At 39.0% G+C, this 14,590-nt stretch overlaps 1 protein-coding gene across 7 annotated transcripts in view; it reads right to left on the bottom strand.

Annotated features, from left to right (window-relative positions):
* L3MBTL3 (L3MBTL histone methyl-lysine binding protein 3) overlaps window positions 1–14,590 on the bottom strand; it is a 126,725-nt gene that overhangs the window by 78,145 nt on the left and 33,990 nt on the right. For all 7 annotated transcript variants that reach the window (XM_082633266.1, XM_082633271.1, XM_082633270.1 and 4 more), the window contains 5 exons: window positions 12,919–13,010; window positions 10,834–10,938; window positions 5,662–5,797; window positions 3,661–3,752; window positions 1,002–1,153 (listed from right to left, as the gene is read on the bottom strand). In XM_082633266.1, coding sequence (XP_082489392.1) covers window positions 1,002–1,153; window positions 3,661–3,752; window positions 5,662–5,797; window positions 10,834–10,938; window positions 12,919–13,010 — 577 coding nt within the window. The remainder of the gene's footprint in view (window positions 1–1,001; window positions 1,154–3,660; window positions 3,753–5,661; window positions 5,798–10,833; window positions 10,939–12,918; window positions 13,011–14,590) is intronic.

The raw sequence follows: 14,590 nt of genomic DNA on the forward strand, positions 1-14,590 counted from the left end.
TAAAATATTGACAAGGACTTGACTCTATGCGATGTGATCACGGAACTACTTTAAAAACTTCTGTGAAAACCATATGTAACATGTAATTCAGATTTTTAAAATTCACCGTTTAAAAGTCTGAATAGCAAATGGCTTTCACTGTCTCTCCTTTTTTAAAATAATGCAAGTAAAACTGATGCCTGTCTGAGAATCCAATTTGAGGATTAATGGAAATTATTGATGGCTCTACTGAATATTTAAATATACACATACTGAAAAAGACAGGAATCAAGCTTTCCTGAAACTGAGCTACATTTATATAAATTAAACTCCATTTGCTACTGTAACATTAGCCTTATTTTATAAAGATGTCTGTCACTTCTCATTGTAAGTATTCTGCAGAAGGAACTAAACAGTGCAGAAATGACGTTCACCAGCAAACTGAACTGTAGTTTCATCAATGAACATGAATTTGGTATGAAAAGTCATTATTTCAATTGCTTAGTCAAAATCTCATGGTTTTATTATAATTATTTTATGATTATGTAATTTTATAATTATGTTGCTCCTACCACTTTATGTAGTATAGTCAACACCCATAAGGATTAAAAACAATATTCCTCAATTAAGAATTTGTATTCAGCAATTATAAATAGTTAAGTTAGCTCCTGGGCATGAAAACATGAAAGGAAGATTAAAATATTTTCCTGAAAAATGAGATGAAGGGGAAGTGTGAGTCTGTGCATACAGTCATGTGTGAGTGTCTGTTGGGAGTGTGGTATGAATTGCACTTCCACAGGAGGAAGTCAACTAAAATACAAATCACGAAGTAGAATTAAAGGATGTTATTTAGAAATATATGCCATATGGAACAGGTAAAAAGTTAAAAATCTGAAATGGGAAAGAGTGGGCCAGAGCACTGTTACTTCAGTCATACGCTTTGCATTATTACTGTTTTTAACTCATGTACTTGGATAAACACTCAATTAATAAAGCACACAGCAATGGAAAAAGTGTCTCACCAATAGTCATAGCTCTCATCCCAGTTGTCAAAATGTACGAGGAAACGATTGTCCACCATATCTGTTACCGTAGCAACACAGATGAATGCAGGGTTCTTTTTGTCTACAGCTTCAAGCTTCATTCCAACTCGAAAGCCTGATGGGATCACTGTCTATGAAACATACAGATTTAATTAGAGATAAGCACACACTTAACAGCAAGGACCTGCACCCTCTCTGCACCTCTGCCTGAAGGCCTGGCATCCATCAAGTGTATTCACATAATTTAAAAATCATGAACCACTTTTACAGCAGAGTTGCTTTCCAACAAGCAGCAATAAGGAAAATGCCCTGTTGCTACACCCAATTAACTATCTGGACCTTTAAAACTTACGCACCCACAACCTCGCAAAGTTAATTAATTTTAACATGTGACTTGATACTTTAGATGACTACATGAGTTAGGCAAGTTTTATTTACTGTAGAGTTTACTTTCAGTTTTTCTTTTCCTTTATGACAGACTTAACAATGAGAATTATTTCACACAAAATAAGCACTTAAGTTAAAAATGTGTGTCAGTCAGTATAAATTCACTCCCACTTCTGAAAAGGTCCTTCAAAAGAGTACTCTATTGAAAAGTAGGTCATCTTCCTATACAAAAGGCTACAAATTATTACAACTTTGATTCAACAATACAGATATTATTCACAATAGCACGAAAAGAACTGGCTGTTAACACATACAGCCATTCAAAATAGTTTGCGATATAAGGAAATCCACAGATTAGCAGCCATCTGGGACATGAAACTAAGACAACAGTAAGTTCAGTAAGACTTAGTCCTTGAGGTACTGCAGGTGTAAACATTCCTTATGATCTTCTGTGAGGAAAAGTATCCGAATCTCAAGAAGTAACTGAATATCAGTTATATCAATCACAACACATTACAAATCATTTCAGCCCTTCTAAAAATAATCCTTCTGTCCAGACTGAAGCGCACGGATACTATTCTAATCACTTTAAGCAAAGTAGATGTTATCTCTCTTTTTACTATAATTATACAGCTATCATTAGAAACACGTGGACAGCCATGTGTCTGAATATGTTAGAGTGAAGTTCCGTCTGAGTCGAAGGATCAGGCACTAATGCTACACAGATACTGTTACTACATATTTAAGCCCTGAAATTATTTATCAGTGTTCTGACCATAAATATTTGAGTATTCTGAGGTAGAGGAATCTAGAAACAGAAAAATTAATTGCCTCTTAGATACCGAACACACAGCCCAAGATTAAGTTTTGTGCTAGCAATGCACAGAATTTAAGACGATGGCTCAAGGCAGAGGATCAAATCCCTGACTGAACTCATCACCAGAGAACCAGACAAGGATTAGGAAACTTTGGAGCAGTGACAGCAAGCAGGCTGCTGAGTTTTCCACCTGGCTGATCTTCCTTCCTTGTCTTGACAGAGAATGATGCTGAATGACTACGCGGTATTAACATTTCAGCAATTAAGCTATCCTCTCAATTAAGACATTTAAAAATAATAACCCGGCTTATTATCTCTATTAATTACCTAAATGCACGCACACACACACACACACACACACACACACACACACACACACACACACCCTCTCCAGTTCTCTAACTCAATCTGGGTTATGTTCACAATTTGGTTAGACAGTGTTTCAGCCATGACTGATGCCCTCAAAACACCCGGTTAATGTCATTTCCTAAATGAGGGTATTTGGGGTGTAAGAAGGTTTTTCCCCACTCCTGATATTTATTTGGAGGGAATCCCTAGTGAAACATGACTGTCTCTCTCTACGCTCTCACTCACTGTCCCTAACTGGTGAATCTGGAAAGAGGAACTGGTCACACCTTTAAGAGTAAGCTGGCCTACAGGGCATAACAGTCTCCACTCTGCCCCTCTAGGAGCAAGAGCTGTCCTGCAAGAGGGTAGTCTGCCCTGGTCCAGTGCTCCTGGGCTTGGCTGGTGAGGCAGGAAGGGCCAGTAAATCTCTTCAACCCCAGGGCTCAGAATCAAGAAACTCATCTGCCAGCAGATACAGGCCATGCATGTACTCCAACTGAGCCCTTGCCAACTATAAAGATGAGACTTTGGTTTTCCACCTGCTTGCTCTCTGTTCTTTCCAATGAGATCAGAACTGGGGCAGGGAAGAAGACTAACATATCAGGCCTCCTCAGAGAGGCCAACAGGTCAGGAAGTAGAAAATACAAACACATCCAGACTTGGCTTCTGTTACACTGCGGAACAGAGCTAGAAGCTGGAGAGAAGATTTAAATGATAGTCTCTAGCGTGCAAATCTAAATGGGGCCACATGCATCTCACCATGTGAATCCCATTTGAACAGCACTCCTAAAGCCAAGTGACAGTAACAATGAAATGTCACAATTTTTCTTATGCACCTTAGTTGTAAATTATACCTAGGTTTTATACTATGTTGCCTTTTATTACTTAACAAAAAAAGACAGCCATGTTATGGCTAAAAACATATTTATTCATGATGATTTTAAGCTAATTTTAAAGTTTAATTAAGAGCACTGTATTTACCAAAGCTATAAAATGTATTATAGTTTCTTGTTATCCCTTAATTTATCTAGTGAAACACTCAAAAGCCACTTCCTGTGAAAGGAAAAGTATTTTGGAGGTACTTACTATATTCTGATTTTCAAATAATGACTTGGGAGCAGCCTGAGCTTTGCATGTCTTGAGATAAGTCTGCCAATTAAATTCTTCTTCTTTATACCCTAGGGTAAGCACATATAAACACACAGTAAAATACCAAAATATTTCACACTTAGCTTTCCCCTCCTACTTTTATCTGTAACTCCAACATGCCAAAATCAAGCAATCAGGTGACCCTTTAAATAGACAGTATTTGACTCAGAATTTATATCTATGTATTTTTATACACAGGGTATTTATTTCCAACAAATTATATTATTTTTTTTCAATTCTGAATGAATGGTAATGGATGAAAAGAAAAGGTGTAAGAAAGCAAACATATATTGTACTCAGATGGACTCCTTTTTATTACCAGACCATTTCTATCAGTATTTAGGTAGAATTCCTCAGCAGTGAGCTAGAGTAGTTGAGTTCTTTGTTTTTCCCTCACCCGTTCTACTCTGGGAGACTAACTTGTAGGAACAAGTGGGAAGCTGGAAAAAATGGTAATAACAACAGATAAAATCTTTCTGGCCTGTCACCACAAGAATGACAATTCAAGATTTATGAAGTAAGCATGCTGGCAAATTACAATAATGGAAATGTCCTTGCCTTAATTTTCACAATTTCACGTTTAATGCTGGTAAAGCCAACATTTTCTTCAAAAAGGAAACTGAGAATTTAATTTTATCTACTCATGTGCTCTCTTCTACTTCCATCAAAGTCCAGAGGCTGGTGTGAAAGGAACAGCTAATAATTCACCATATATAACAGGCCAATTTACACAAAGGCTTACAGATTTTCTTCTTCATCCTTATCTTTTCTAGGCGCTTCTGTTTGATCCTTCAGTTATCTGAAAATACCATCCTGTCATTAATTTTTCACTTAAAACCAAAGGATAGCTTGTCCATTAAAACCCAATAACCCTGAGACAGGCCAAAGATATCAAACTAGTAACCTGGTTCTTTGACATCAAGCAAAAAATACTGAATGTAATATGAAAAGGAAGGAAATAAGAAATTATTAAATATATTAGGGATGAACTGAAAAAGATAGGATCTGTTATTCTTGGATGTTTTGTAAACATGAAACAGACAGAAGCGCTGGCAGACTGTAATATAAAGAATTTAATAATAAAAGAGTAACTGCTGTTAGTCCAACCCCCAGCTGAACTGATTTTCAGTGTTATATTCTCCTTTCCAGTCTCCTAAATATTCATATACGTAAGTTCAATGCATAATTTCTCAAGATTTTTTATTTACTGAAATGTCAGTAAATATATTTAGCTATGTAAACATGTTAGAACTAACTTTTCAATCATATTTCAAGGATGTATTTGTGCATGTGTTGTGTGTGTGTATGAAATAGAAATCTGTAGCTAAAACCTGTAGTCAAAATTAAGTATCAAGCAGGTGTTATGTGACATGCAAGTAAGTACATGGATACAGTTTATTCTCTTAAGTAGGATTCTATTTTTTTAATTTTTTTCACTTTATTTTATTTTATTTTTAATTAATTTATTTATTTTTGGCTGTGTTGGGTCTTTGTTGCTGTGCACGGGCTTTCTCTCTAGTTGCGGCGAGCGGGGGCTACTCTTGGTTGCGGTGCGCGGGCTTCTCGTTGCAGTGGCATCTCTTGTTGCGGAGCACGGGCTCTATGTGCGTGGGCTTCAGTAGTTGTGGCTCACGGGCTCTAGAGTGCAGGCTTAGTAGTCATGGCACACGGGCTTAGCTGCTCCACGGCATGTGGGATCTTCCCGGACCAGGGCTCGAACCCGTGTCCCCTGCATTGGCAGGCGGATTCTTAACCACTGCGCCACCGGGGAAGCCCTAAATTTCTTTCACTTTAATAAACATTTTTCATCATTAACAATAAGCTTAAATTTGGGCCCACCTGAATAATCATAAAGTCTGAATTCTTAAAAATCTAAATTAAGATGTAAGAAAATAAGTGTTTCAGAATATAAAATGTGAAATTAAAAAGTGACAATACCTTTTGGAGGATGGAGTTTGTGGCCAGTTTTCTCACACCACCCAACTGGGTGAATATCCAGAGCATCTGCATTTACCCAGAAGTCATAACAATCAGAATATCCATCAAAGTGCAGCTTTATCCGGTATCCACAAACCTGAAACAGGTAAAGGAGGTCGATTAAAAAACGAAACCAAAAAACCCCCAAAATCCAGAAATTTCTGCACATGTACAAAAATAAATTAACATGGATATCAAGTATGATATGGATTATGTTAATCAAAGCACCCTTGTTAACAGCCACAAAAACAAGTGAACAAATAACAAAATCTAAAAGCAAAGGCTGTCACATTGGGAAGAGCTGAGCTACAGCATTCTGGCATCACCTTCAGTTCCACCAGGAGCACATGGATCCTGGGTGACAATTCTCCCGGGCAGACAAGTTCTCTGTTCACTCCCTACATTGTACAAGCACATGCTACCAAGGGGAGCCGGCAGCACAGGGTGCACAGCTCCTGCAGGGTGCCAGAGTGGGTGCCCTGCTGTGCACTGGCTCCGTGCTAGCTCTCTGTCCTTTATAAAGCTCCACACACGGCGATAGCCAGCCAGACCACGGCTGGTGCAGACACGTGGAGAAGTCAACTTATTCTCCTCTCCACTAGTAGCAGATTGGGGAGAAAGAAAGAAAAGCCTCCCCAGTTCATACTTAGATGAGACAGGCTCCCTGGAATCCAGTGAAAACTCACTCTATGTAACGCATGCCGAATGCTGATGCCACATATCTGCCTAAATTAGGGCCCCACTCGGGGGAGTTCTCAGTTGAAAAAAAAAAAGGTTATGTAGGTTTATGGGGCCTTCGCTGGGTCACGCTTGGCCTTGGGCTCTCAAGACAGTTCAGCCTCTCAGTCTCCTTCCCACTAGCACAGCAGATGTGTTCAAGTGGAACCACACGCCACACCAGACCTCTAACCACTCCAGGGCACCTGCCTCACAGAAGTCTGAACAAGAAGCTTGAGATTAGAGTGCGGAGCCAGGGCAATTCACAATCCCAAAGTAATCAGGAAGCTGTACAGTTACTGCCATGAAGAGTTCTCTAGCGCATACTGTTAGAATTCAAGTGGCAGAACAAACTTACAGAGTGAGTCTCACTTTATGAGAAAAATTATATTCGTGTGACTCCGTGTATGTATTTATGTATGTTTCGGTGGGTATATATATATATATAAAATTATGTGTGTATACATATATACATATGCCCACACATACATACATAAATACATACATGGACTCACACACAAAGGTATACGTATTTAGGCACACACATTTATATACATACTTACACACATATATATGTAAATTCACAGTAAAAAAAAAAAAAGTCTGGAAGGACAGATGCCAAATATTAACAATGATTTGTTTTGAGAAGTGGGAAAGAAGAGGCAAAAGGGAATGATGGATTTTTAAATATTTTATCTTACATATTAGCATTTAAAAAAATAGAAGGTATTAATGCTACATATATAAAAGTGAAAATAAGCTGACTCCCCCCAGAGAGATAAGAACACCCTGCAGAGCCGAGAATGGGGTCTCTAGAAGCACGATCGTTCGAGAAGGGTAGGTGGCTGCCCCCCACCCATCCCATACCAAGGAGGAGCTCAGGGGCTGCTTCTCTTACAATCCTTGGAGCTAGGCAGGCCCACCCTGCCTTACCCTCAGTTGTCTCTGGTCAATGCCTAAGAAACAAGCCCCTTCGGTAATTTATCCCTTCAACCCTTCAGGGTCATACTGCTCTGAGCTTCTGCCCCGTGCCGTCAACTTCCCACTACTCCCCCTATAATCTCTCTACTATAGCTTAAGCCCTCCGAAACCCTTTGGTAAACGGCCTCCTCCACCCTCAGCTTCCTTGCTCAAAGGCACATCTGCTTCTTCCCTCTGAAGCCTTCCGTCAAGTGGAGGCTGCTCTTTTTCCAACTCTCCGTCCCTCCGAGGCCCAAGCGTGGCCTCCTGCCTCAGGCCACACCGCGCTCCTGGGCCTGTTCTCCACCCTGCTCCTCTGAGGCCTGTGCCATGTGGCTGCACCACTTCGCCCTCATCATCCTGCATACTACCTCCCAAACATCCCTTGTCACTCGTCACACTAAGCACTGGCTCACTCTCTTCCTTTCCATCCTGAGTAGTTCCACCAGGCACATGGGTGACTCAGCCAATACCGCAGCTCCTTCTCCCTGCACTTCCTCTTCCCATGGATCCTGTCCCATCAGAAACTGCGCTGCCTTTGAACGATTAAATTAACACATCCATTCAGTTTGCTAACTCAGTTACTCCTGATACACTTCCTTCTGAATCTTAATGAAAACTCTAGCATCTCACATTGATTCCTCTACTTTCTCCATAGCATCCTCCTTTCTCTGAAGCCTCCTTCCTTAGCAGTCACTTAAAATATTTTGTCAACATTTTAAATTGTTGCCCTAAAATGTTGTCTGACAAAACTCCATTATCCCAAGTATCCACCCAGTCTGCACCTATACCTGGTCTAGGGACTGGTGTTAAGGGAAAAAGATGACACAAAGTCAATCCTCATTATTCATGGTTTCCGTATTTGCAAATTCACCTTGATAACATACATTTGTAACGCCAAAATAATATTTGTGGGGTCTGGGGACACGTGCATGCACAGAGTGGTGAAAAATCTGACTCACCCAACATGCAAGTTTCTAGCTGAGGCTGAACAAGGCAAGATGCTCTGCCTTCGTGTTTCGTACCTCACCCTACAAGCAAGTGTCCTTTATGTTACCTACTTATTTAGTGTCACGTCTTTTCATGTTTTGTGCTTTTTGTTGTGATTTTGCTATTTAAAACCGCCCCTAAGCCTAGTACTGAAGTGCTAGGTAGTGTTCCTAAGTACAAGAAGGCCGGCAAGTGCCTGACAGGGAAGATATGTGTAACAGATAAGCTTCATCAGGCATGAGTTACAGCGCTGGTGGCCATGAGTTCAATGTTACCGAATCAACAATAGACAAACAGGTTGTCTTCACACGGAAACATAAAACAAGGTTAGTGCTGATCAGCTGACGAGAATGTTGTGACCAGAGGCTCCCAGGAACCTAACCTTGTATTTCCCCTAAGCGCAATGGTTCAGTAGTATTTACGGAATATAACTACCATAAATAACGTGAATCAAATGTACCTGTTTACCGCACTCTCCCTACTGCACAGCAATCCTTCTAGACGTGCCTGGCCAGTTCCCTCTCCCATTCTTCACAATGGCCTTTTTAAACCTCCTCCCTCTCCTTCAGCTACCAATCCCACTATCTCTATCGTCAATCTCAGCTGACGATTTACCTCCAGAAGTTGTCTCCAAACTGGCAAACCTGCCCACGCCCACCACACCCACCCTTTCCTGCTCTCCCCTGCAGAACCCAAGGAGAGATTCCCCTGCTGGCGAAGGCTTGGCTCTCCTCATATACTCTGGATCCCATCTTCTCCCATCCCTTCTTTGTCAATTATCTGCTCTCTCTGAGCCTTCCAATCCTCTGCTCCCTAATGACTTCCTCAGAATTCAAGCACTCTCGCGCCAGTCTCTTCTCATTACAACAAAAAGGGAGGGATGAGGGAGAGAGCAAGAAAAAGTAAAGAAAAAACTATCTCTTAGGCTTAGACAAATTCGTGTACACTCTTGGTGAAAATCTAACAACTGATAAACTTTTTTGGAGCACAAAATAGCAATATGCATCAAAATGTAAACATCCTTAACTTTCAACCTGGTAATTCTAGGGATGGCTCCTACAGACATACTCACTATGCAAAAAACAAAACAAAACAAAACAAAACAAAACAAAGGCCAACAAAAAAACACCGAAATATAAAAGGATGCTCACAGAGGCACTGTTTGTAATAATGAGAAAGTGAAGACCACTCAGTTGTTCATCAATATGAGAACAATTAGATAAACTGCAGCAATTCAGTGAAATGGAGTACTACTCACTGGTTAAAAATATTATATACGTATAATATAATATATAAGATACAGTGTCACAAAAGCAAGTTGCATAATATTATGTGTGATATCACTTACATGTAAAAAAGAGAAAAATATATTTATACATATTTTTACATGCATAGAAAACATCTGGAAGGAACACCACGAACTCACAAGTGTCATTATCTTTGGGATACAGAATGAGGAAAACAGGGTGGACACAGAACTTCTATTTTTTTTAATTATATATACTCTTACACTACCTGACATTTCCAGGATGAGCAAACATTAATTACTGTAATGATAAAAAAAAAAACTAGACAAACTAAAATAAATTTCCTTTAAAACCAAGTGTTCACACACACACACACACACACACACACACACACACACCCCTCCCTTAAAAAGTTTCCCTTGTCTTTTACAGCCAACTTCTTAAAAGCAGTCTATACTTACTGAATGTTTTCATAAATCTCAGTTGTTCTGAGAACTATATAAGCTAATACATGGAAAACACTCAGCTCAGCATCTGTCCCATGGTACACGCTATGTAACGGTATGTTATTATTTATGGTGACTGTCATCATCCAGCTATCAGATGAGACTGTGTTGTGTAGGAGCCAAACGTCTTACAAATCCACTAGGTCACTGAAGGAAAGCTATGATAACTAAAACTAATACACATCCTGGTCTTATTCTTTGAGGAAAATTTTAAAAGATACATACCCCTGACTCAAGGAAGAGAAGAAGAAGGAGGCAAGTACATAAAGGAAGAAAAAAATTCTAAGAGCTTTCAGTAATATATTGGACTAAGATATACCTAATTGACTTGGACATCTTTTCCCAAAAAATTTCAAAGAGATACCTTGAAATACTGAAAGTAATATAAATATCCGTTGGTCTGTTCCTTATGTTAAGGAACATGGTATGGTAAAGCCTATGGCGTCAGGCAGACCAGGGGTCAAATCCTGGTTCTACTACTTTGAAGCTGTGTGGCCTTGTATACCTCACTTAGCCTCTCTGAGCCTCAGTTCCTTCATCTATAGAACAGGGATGAAAAGGCGTTCTTGCAAAGATTAAATGAGGTAATGTTTACAAAACACTAAGCACCGTGCCTGGCATAAAGTAAGCACTCAACAAATGGCACCTCTTCCCATTATTAAATCCCTATAATCACTATTTTGTTTTAAAAATAAAGATGAGGCAAAGCTTACCTCAGCCACAGTGAGGACGCAGTACACGGACTGATGCTCAGGGTCCACGCCTTCTAATTTCATGCCAACTTTAAACCCATTTTTGTTATATGGAAAAGATTGATACTAAAATGCAAAATGACAGCAGTTTTAGTGAGTTATCACCATTCTTAAATAAAGACTATATAACCAAATACATAAACAACTCCTAAAAATCCAAAAGAAAAGGATCACTGGGTCATCTCATGGAAAAATGGACAAAGACTATAAACAGGAGACAGAAAAGGAAATTTAAATGTCTTATCGACTTAAAAAGATGCTCAATCTCCCCCATAAGAGTCAGACAAAGTAAAATTACAGTAAAATATACTTCACCTATCAGACTGATAAAGGTCAAAAAGTTTGGTTACAGCGCATTGGCAAGGCTCTAGGGAAAGAGACGCACACATACATCGCTAATAGCGACATAAACTTGTACAAACTCTAGCAATCTCATGATATCCATAAAAAAGAACATTCTCTTTGACTCAGCAATTCTAATCTTGGGAAATTATCCAACAGAGATAGCCACATATGTGCTAAAGGAGAGGTGTACGAGGTTATTCACCAAAGCATTTACTTACCAAAAGACTCATGTATATATAGTATATATTCCATATATACATAGTATATATATATATATATATATAGTATATATTCCATATATACATAGCATTTCATCTTATATCTGTTCCATAATAATTTAAGGTGGTCCCTACCGACACATATATGTGTGTCATACTCATGTAATATATATGACATACAGATATGACATACATGTCAATCAATAGGGAGCAGCTTACATTATTATGGAACAAACATAAGATGGAATACGACGCATCAGTATAAAAGACTGATGAAGTGGTTAGATGAACTGAGATGGAATCATCTCCAAACTAAGTTAGACAAAAAAGCAAAGTCCAAAACAGTATGTGACATATGTTATCATTTGGTTAAAGACAGGGAGGGGAGGATTTCTGTCTATATATTGCTTATATGTACATACAATTTTCTTATAGTGCCTTCATGTTTTAATCACATGAATGTATTACTGATTCAAGTAATTAGCTGTATTTAAGCTTTTTTAAAAAATTGTAAAAAAGTGTATTCTGCAAAGGACCAAAGTTGCAGAAAATAATTATACAGAACAAGTCATATGCAATTAATATTACATATTAAATATTTTAATGTAGATGTAATCATCCCAACATTTACTATTCACCACTTTTTAAAAAAAATTTATTGAATACTCACCACTTTTTAAAAACTCTGTGTTCATACATATATATAACAAAGTATTGATGGCAGATTTATTACATACCATGATTAAATATAATTAAATCATTTAAACCAAGGGTCAGCAAACTACAGTCTAAGGGACAAATCCAGCCCACCACCTATTTTTGTAAATAAAATTTTACTGGAATACAGCCATGTTCATTCATTTATGTATTGTCTCTAGCTACTTTCATTACAAGAACAGAGTTGAGTTGTTACATCTGAGACCACATACCCCATAAAGCCTACAGTATTTTCTATTGTCCTTTATGGAAAAACTTTACTGACCCCTGGTCTAGCCCAGAGACAGCAGTTCCCACTCAGACCTACTTTTATTGATTTTAAATCACTTATGATAAAATATTTTTCCATAGTTATATAGTAACCCATCTTTTGATGTTTTGTTGTGATATTATGTAAACCACAGTAACTCATTTTTATTCTCCCAAAGACATAATGTTGACATGAAATTTTACGCTAGTTCTTCTTTATCTACTAGTTTTTCAGTAGTAGTAGAAACATCCCTTTTAAAATCAATGAGAAAGCCTGGTAAATATTGAGAAGAAAGAGCACACGCACGTGCGTGCGTGTGCGTGGGGTGTGCTCATGCACATGGCACTGGGGAAGGTGTGCGTATAAATGCTAGCTGCCCTCGGAAGCACCCCTCCACATATGAAAAACAATATGTTTGAGAAATTATCCCAAGTCACATTTCCTAAACAGACAGTAGAAACGGCAGTACCAATTCCAGAGAAGCGTTATGGACAATGTTTCTAGAAGGGCCAGTACCTCCTTGAACAGCTTTGCTGGCACTGCCACAGCTTTTTCCTCTTCCAGGTAGGACGCCCAGCACCAAGCTTTCTTTCCTTTAGGAGGCAGACCTGAAAAGCGAATGAAACTAAAATGATAGAATTTCCAAATCTAAGAAATCAGAGTGGTACACTATGAACTCTCACTTCCCTAACTATCCCCAGGCCTGGCTCTTCTCTTACTTTCATGGCTGGTATTTCTCAATCTCTTTTCCTGGCTCCTCTTCCAAAGAAATGAGAGCTAACAAGTGAACTGTGTGTATGTCCAGGTATGAGTGTAGAGAAAAGAAGCAGAAGAACTTAAGGTTAATGAAGAAGATGTAGTAGGAAGCCAAGAAAGAACAGTACCATGGAAGCTACAGCAAGTAAGAGCTTCTTCTAGAAGCAGGATGATCAAAATTTTTTTCCTAAGGAATCAAGAAGTTGAGGACTGAGAAAAGGTCAGTGCACTGAGTGGTTAGGGACTGACTGCTAATCTTTCTCCAAGATTTAAAAAAAAAAGGGGGGGGGGAAATCAAGGTGCCAAAGGCCAAATTGAAGTAGCAAAAGAATACATAAATGATAAACATATGGAGTCAGCAAATATCAATTTTATTTGGGATTAATTTGACAAAAAATGAAAATGAAAGAAAGGATGTAACAGCTTGATGGGTATTAAAATTGGAGGAATGGTATTTTGGGGATGAGATTGCAACAGGCAATGATGAAGCTCATGAAGAGGAAAAAAAATGGAACACCTAAGAGGGGGGAAATGACTGAAGGAACAAGGTCACAGAAGGGCCAGAGCCCTGAGAGTAGAAATGAAGGGGAAGGAAGAGTCAGGATAAAGACACTTTTGAGGCAGAGTGCAGAGTAACTGAGCATTTACTCCCTTTAATTTCAGTGACATAAGATAGAAGGTCATCTCCCCCAAAACCTAAAAGTTAGGCTGTGTGCTTGACACAGGTAGAAATATCTCAAACTCTTTTTGAGCAATTAAGAGCTGAATGAGCGAGGAATGCAGCCAAACCCAGAAGAGGAGCGCTGGGTTCAGGCCTGGATTTGCAGGGACAATGTGACTGGCAGGTCAGAACGGGACTGTGCAAAGTAGAGTGACCTAACATGGAGGACCGGCCAGCCAGATGTGGCAGGTCCTTTCTTTGGATACAGCCTAGTGGGGCACACGGAGGCTTCTATGGAGATGACCCAAGGCCCACGATGAATAAGGCAGCGAGTTCATCCACCAAGTACTGCAGGGCAGGGCCTCATGAGAGTAAAGGACTAGATTCCTCATGAGAATAAAGTGTTCCTTGAGGAACAAAGAAAAAAAAAATTACCAGCTCAGGAGGTCATGGTTGAGAGGAAACTTTAAAAATCTATAACCTTAGGAAATGAATAGGAACAGAGGTTTTAGTCAAAGCGCATAAGTAAAAGTACCTACTGGATGGAAAAATAAATAATGGAAAGTGGTCTCAAGTTTGCCCTGACACTACTCAAAAGTTGCTGATTTCCACTTCTCCCCCTTATCTACTTCTTCTAAACTCTAATTTTTATTGACACAATTTAATCAAAGAAAACCCCCAAATGATCCTTTAACTGCCATAGTGTGCATTACAATTAAGACTAAAATGTCTACCTGTGTGAAATCTTTTCAGCTTCATAAAGTTACAAAT

The sequence above is a fragment of the Mesoplodon mirus genome (assembly GCF_964341445.2).
Source record: "Mesoplodon mirus genome assembly, chromosome: 10".
NCBI lineage: Eukaryota > Metazoa > Chordata > Mammalia > Artiodactyla > Ziphiidae > Mesoplodon > Mesoplodon mirus.